This window comes from Strongylocentrotus purpuratus, unplaced genomic scaffold, assembly GCF_000002235.5.
Source record: "Strongylocentrotus purpuratus isolate Spur 01 unplaced genomic scaffold, Spur_5.0 spur5_scaffold_12, whole genome shotgun sequence".
In the NCBI taxonomy this organism is placed as follows: Eukaryota; Metazoa; Echinodermata; class Echinoidea; order Camarodonta; family Strongylocentrotidae; genus Strongylocentrotus; species Strongylocentrotus purpuratus.
Genome location: NW_022145597.1, coordinates 13,741,241 through 13,747,788, shown reverse-complemented (window position 1 = coordinate 13,747,788; position 6,548 = coordinate 13,741,241). Strand labels below are relative to the sequence as shown.

The 6,548-nt window shown below is 37.6% G+C and overlaps 1 protein-coding gene across 1 annotated transcript; it reads left to right on the top strand.

Moving 5' to 3' along the window:
- The first annotated feature begins 1,519 nt into the window (after positions 1-1,519).
- On the top strand, positions 1,520-5,713 carry LOC115922637. Its single transcript, XM_030981860.1, has 4 exons — positions 1,520-1,869; positions 2,132-2,200; positions 2,822-2,917; positions 3,718-5,713. The coding sequence occupies exons 2-4, from the start codon at positions 2,142-2,144 to the stop codon at positions 3,980-3,982; spliced, it is 420 nt and encodes a 139-aa protein (XP_030837720.1). The 5' UTR covers positions 1,520-1,869; positions 2,132-2,141; the 3' UTR covers positions 3,983-5,713.
- Positions 5,714-6,548: the final 835 nt, after the last annotated feature.

Here is a 6,548-nt window from a genome sequence, read left to right as displayed (position 1 = left end):
AATGCTCTAATTGTTGTGCAATTTGCTTTCAAAACATTATATAAAAGTGTTTGACGTCCGGACATCACTTTTGACTTTCGACGGTTTATTTTTTGAATTTACGTGTTTAGCTCCCTCTATGTCATTTAACAACCAGCGTATTTACAACGAGTGTTTGAGTTCGTTGGTACGTACAGTACAGTACTACAGGTAGCTAGCAGGCGGGTATCCGACCGCGCGCTAGTAATACAGTACAGCTGATCAATTCCAATACGCTGCTTTCACGTAAAGTATAACACACACAGCTCATATCAGATTATCACCGGCGCCGATCGAACGCTAGACAGCTACAGACAAGCTTTGATTGAAATACGATAACGAGATCGAGATTGGAAAAGGAGCTCGAGGTCACGGACGATGGCCGACTCGGACTCAGCTAGTGCTAAGCCTAAGGACAAGGCTAAGGCTACGCTAAATCGGAATAAGACTAAGTAAGACGGTAAGAGGAAGCAGAGAAACAAGCAATGGCAGCTCGACCATCCGGCCCAGAGGAGGCGCGGGAGTGGCTGTGAACAAGGCCAGGGTACGGCGGAGAAACTTCGCGAGCTGCAGGCGGCCTTCTCGTTGCCGAGTCTGGAGGATGCAATAGACATGCCAGCTCACTGAGAGTGAGAGGTAAGTTGAAATGATATACGCCCCACTGCATTGGGTAGGCCTACCGTTTTAATTTGATCTAGTCTAGAGACTAGATGCATGGAATCGGCAAATTTAAGAAATTACGTTTTGTTATCTCTTGCCTTGGATTTTTAATTCAGATTTCATGAATCATATGATATTGATAGTCTAGCCTAGGTCTACAGTAGACCGAAAGCTTCAGTCTCTATATCGTCGGTTGTTCCACTGAGACTACGTCTGGCTCCACTAGACCTCCGGATGAATTTGGTTCAAATGAAAATATTGGAAGCATATGCGATCCTACAATATTCAGTGAACGTTGTCGCGTTGAAATCGAGTCTAAAGTGATGAAATTGTAAATAATAATCTCTTTATGGGGTATACTATAACTCTCTCTCAAGGTCAATATATTAATTCAGCTATACAACAAGCTACAATTGACCGATTGGCTATTACCTTTTTGAAATTATATATCACAACTACATATTCCGGGATTTTTATGGTAGCAGCTACCGTTGTACGACCGTAGGCGCTATTTTAAATTTATCAAAATTTACCGGGAGCACCGGTAAATTTTTATATTCAATTTTTTTCGAAAGCAGAAGTGTTTTAGGAGCTAAATTTTCTAGTGCTTATAATACTTCCACAGGGGCATCCAAATATATCAAAATTGTAAAGAATCACTATCCACCCAATTTTCAAAATTTCCCAAAACTTTGTAATAGACCCTACCTTTAATGTCCCTCGTTACAACTGCAGTTTTCTTTGTAATGATGACGTGCAGGGCTAGTCAACCGGGTAAACATCCTGCTCTTTTTAAAAGTCGACAAGGTTATACTATAGCTTGCTTGAGATGCGACTGTCTCGTCTATATTTATCTCTACCAAAGAGTGTCTCAACTTCACATACATGACAGAGAACCAATGCATCAGTTATTAGTCATGCAAATTCCAAATCTGGCTAGCTGTGATAATTATTAGAGAATGCCATCTTCAAAATAATTTCTTTTGGTGATTTAAAATCTGAATGTTTTTTACTTTGTGAATGACTTTCGTTTCTTCACTTTTTACAGATATGAAGAACAGACAACACAATCCATCCCCAGCGAAGAAATTCCAAGCAGCAGTAGGGGAATTAGCAGGTGAATAGTACAAGTCACCTTTGACCGCAAATTCATGGAGAACTTGGCCTACTCTGCTGATTTGCTCGCTTCAGGTAGGATTCTGTATACATGTACGAAAGGCTCTGTAAATTGAGAGGAATTTAATGAGAATGCGTTCATTATGTACATGTTTGCAAGATTGAGCTCTTTTTCGGTTATGACCTATAAAATTGGGACATATCAGCAAGTCAAGATAATGCATCTCATTTGCTCATGTGTATGACATGGGATTTTCAATATTGATTTTGTGGTATGAAAATAATGAAATGCCCTATCATTTATATCAGTTTTTATTTTGTTTTCATAATTCCTTAGGCACACCAGCATGCTCGAGTGTTTCCACAACCATATACTGATGTATGCTTCCAAGCGGTATTCCTTTGAGTAAGTATTTTTAGTATCATTTTGTATGTTTGAAGTAAGATTGTGGAAAAGTTGAAACATATCATTACAGTACGGTTACAGTTACAATATCATATTTTGAAGCAAATAGCAAAGTTAATGAGAAATTATGAATGACATCTATATAAATGCTGAAATCACTTTTGGATGCATGCAGAGTCTTGAAACAGCAGACTTTGTATCGTACTTGTGTTGGTACCTGATGTTAAGTCAAGTTGGAGTGGTTGTAGCAGGGAAATGTAACTACCTTTAATTAAGAGTCAATAATTTACAACACAAATCCAGAACTGAAGTGAATGGCTCGTATTCACAAAGGAGGTTTGTACAAACCATGGTTTGGCCAAGGTTTACATCTATGGAATGCCATTTGTAAACTGATGGAGAAGGAATGTAAACTCCATACTTGTTAACAATGTTAATTTACAATTTACGGTATGCGAGCAGCATTCCATAGATGTAAACCATCGTCAAACCATGGTTTGTACAAACCTCCTACAAGCCTCCTTTGTGACTACGGGCCAATGAGTCTGAGATTTATCTAAAGCATTTACTATTCATTCATCATGGTAGTGGTAATACCAATTGTTTGTCTTATCCATCCAGCTACCCAGCAAACCGGGCAAGGAATTTGCTTGCGGTCATCGACTACATGGCACACAAGGACAGGCCCGACCAGATTGATGAACAAGGCAATACAAAGTGAGTGGAAATTAGAAAGAAAGAAAAAAAGGTTTTCTTTTCTTTCTTGTTTTTCCTATTTTTATTTGTACATTTTTTTTTAGATGGACAAGGCAATCCAAAGTGGGTGGAGTAAAAAAAAAAAACTTGATTTTTTGTTTTCCCTGTGTAGTTGGACAGGGCAATCCGAATTGGCAGTTCTTTCCCATGAAATTTATCAATTTTGGGGAAATTATTAAATATCTAATTGTCCTTCCTGGGAACGCCCCTTTTAAATCGCCAAAATATGACGTCATCTAAAGAAGTTGTCCCTGTACACGACGCACATCTAAATTATGTAGATGACGGACTGTAAGCTGATGGTTTGTCAATCATGCTGCTGATTTTGGACCCTAAATGCGGACTTGGATTCAGTGTAATAATATACTTGGTGTGTAATGCAAGGTTCTGGAGTCATCAAAATCATCATAAATTTGGCAGAGTTTTGGTAAAGTAACAATCACTTACACAGAAAGATGTATATGGGACAACACACATGGTGTCGGCCTGTCGGGGCTAGTACTACCCTGATTTCCTTATCTTTCTATGCTCATTACTCAGCCAGTATACATTTTCTTCCAAAATTGTTTGGCACATGACATTTATTTGTAATCTTGAACATTCAGTGTAAGTTTCGTTAGATTCTGTGAGAATTCATTTTCTTTTTTTACCAGAACTCAAGTTTATCTTTAAGAGATATGAATCATTTCCAATTGACAAGAATGAGTGTGCATATAATGCAACTTGTTACATTTTGCATGTTCTTTTATTTTATGATACAGATATGTTGCAGTATGGTCAAAGCGTGCCAACAACTACGTGGCCCGGAAGGAGAAGGTCCCCAAGACCTACCCCTACATGTATGTACAAGGACTCATCGGTGCGATACTGGAACGCAGAGAACAGGACCAAGGACCACTGTTCTCGAAGGCTGTTCTGCTCCCTGATGACCCTAGACACACAAGGCCCCGGCTTGCACCATTTCCTCCACCACAAGTTGATGTGATCCTAGCCAGGAGACTAGGCCGATTAGAGAAATCCATGTAATCCTCTGTAGTGAACATTTGGGATTGTCTGACTTGAGAACTGCTTTTTTTCGAGCAGAGACTAAGGGATCCAAATGGCGTCCTTCCGTCCATCCTCCGTGACTGTACACAAATTTGAATGAAGTCTAATGTGAAATCTTACCTGCAAAAATCAATTAGGTTTGCTAACTTTCCAACCCTGCATCTGTTTGTAACCATACTTGATTGGTAGATGCCCTTTATTGGCCTCCATGATATTCTGGAGTTGAAGGTCACATAAGTAGGTCAAAGGTCAAATGAGGTTCATTGTTGCATGATTGCATGCAAGACTCTTAATCGCCTCGATTTAATTTGTCCATGTGGCATGTTTTTAGGCTATCTTGAGGATTGGTTGGAACTTAACATTTTGGACTCATTTGGTTGCTAATGATTTTGTGGTCCGGAGGTGAAAGATTGCATGGCTTAGCATTACGAGCATGTATTCTTGATATGTCAGAGACCCTTTGACAAAATACCACCAAACTTGATACTAGAGTGTCCCTGGGGATCATGGGGATGTGGTTATCTGGAGAAAAAAAATCACATAACACATGATATACATGTACCAGAAATAAATTGTTATTGTTGCTAGATTAGCCACCATGCTTGGCACTTGTATATTGTATTACAATAAGAGGTTGGCAAGTTTACAAATGGAAGAAATGTAGGAATATAAAAGACAAATTGTGACATCAGTGTATAAAAGCTCTATGTGATTTATACAATTCATAATTTGTGATAAAATCAGTGCTTGCTCATGTGGAAATGGTGGATATTTCAATTTGTACCTATTTGGCAACCTATATTCCTTGAAGAAGTTACGGTAGTAATTATAAAATTTACAGCCAAGAGGTCAAACCATGAGTCAACAATGTGTTTGGTTTTAGTGACTGTGCATGTAACTGAGGTGACAGTCGATCATGAAAAAGACTATACTTCGGAACCTGTTGAAAATCAACATGGACAGAAGAAAGATTTGTAGAATATCTTATTGTAAATAGTCTTCATTTTTTGTTTAATGCAATCAATGTGACTAAAATAATGCAAGCAAAAAAGAGAAATGATCACAAGACAGCAAAACAGTTGGTTTCATGCATCATTTGAATCAATGAACGTGAATCAGCTCAACGCCAAAGTATTGCGGTTCAAGGTTATACCATCAAGAGATATGCTGCCTGTAACTACTTTGTAGTTTGAAAGGGTGTATAAAGGAATAAGGATACAGTTGGGCAGGCGAGTCTTTCTGTTGGTCTATTGTAAAAAACTGGGTCAAATTTTTTCCAATTTTTTTGCAAATTGTAATAAAACTTGGTATACCGATTGACCCGAGGGTGTGCAAGACACATTTGTTGTGTCTGTCTGTTAAGGTACCTCCATGGTAACCAAGCTTTGCACAAAGAATACAATTTTGTTTTAATAATCTTGTGGAGCATATTCTTTCCAAGTTTTAGCAATTTTATAGTTTTGGTATCTTTGATGAGGCATTATAATAACAGTATAAAACTCAATGCATGTGCAGTGTGTAAAATAAGTATGTGAGCAAACTATTGGAAGTAGTTTGATCGATTCATATGAAACTCAGTACACACAACGCAGAATTGTCTTTTGTGTGCGTATAGGACATGACCAGTTTTGAAATGTCTGTGCTATTTTTTTTTAAAACCTTATGTTGGATGTTAATCACTTGAGGTGATATTCATAGTCGAGCATTAGGGAAGATGAAAGACATATATGTACCTAACTATACTTAATTTTGTGCTGAAACTGATATGATTCAGGATTTGAGATCGATATGGAGTATGTATACATGTATACTCGTACCAATTAAGGAAAAGAATCACTCAGACAATTTTTAAAGCATTTATATATAAAGTAAGATGTGAAACTTAAAAGATAAAACCAGTTATGGTCATGCGACTGCATTGTGAAAGGATTGTTGTGGAATCGATCAGAAAAGGTTGATCATCTAGCATATAAGTCTTGGTGTGTACTGCAAGGTTCTAGAATCATCGAAATGATAAAAAAATTGGCCCAGTCTTGGTAAAGTTACAAGCACTGTACACAGAAAGATGTATATGGGACTACGCACAAGTGCGCGACACATGCGTTATATCTATCAAGTCCAAATAGATATAATAATTTACCAAATATATCAATTAGTAGGCAATTTCTCGGCAAAATTTGTATGATCACGTACTAGTCAAAACATTGTGTGCGGGCAAGCACTGAATCAAATGACCGGGGTAATAGTATATTTGTCAAGCGCGTAGAAACATTACTGTTATAGATACTTTTCTTTGGTAAACTTATCTACACATTGCCTATAGAGTATGTCAAGTTTTTATGAAAGACACAAGATAAGATGTATATAAATAAGCAGTAACTAATAAGTAACAAGACGTGGTATACAAATAAAGTATATTGCTCCTTCTTAATGACGACGGTTAAAGTTGTCATAGCGATAGATGCTAAATAAAAATGTGCCTTTTTTAATACACATGATCTGTTTGTATGCAATGGTTGAAATCAACATCACGTTTAAATATTGC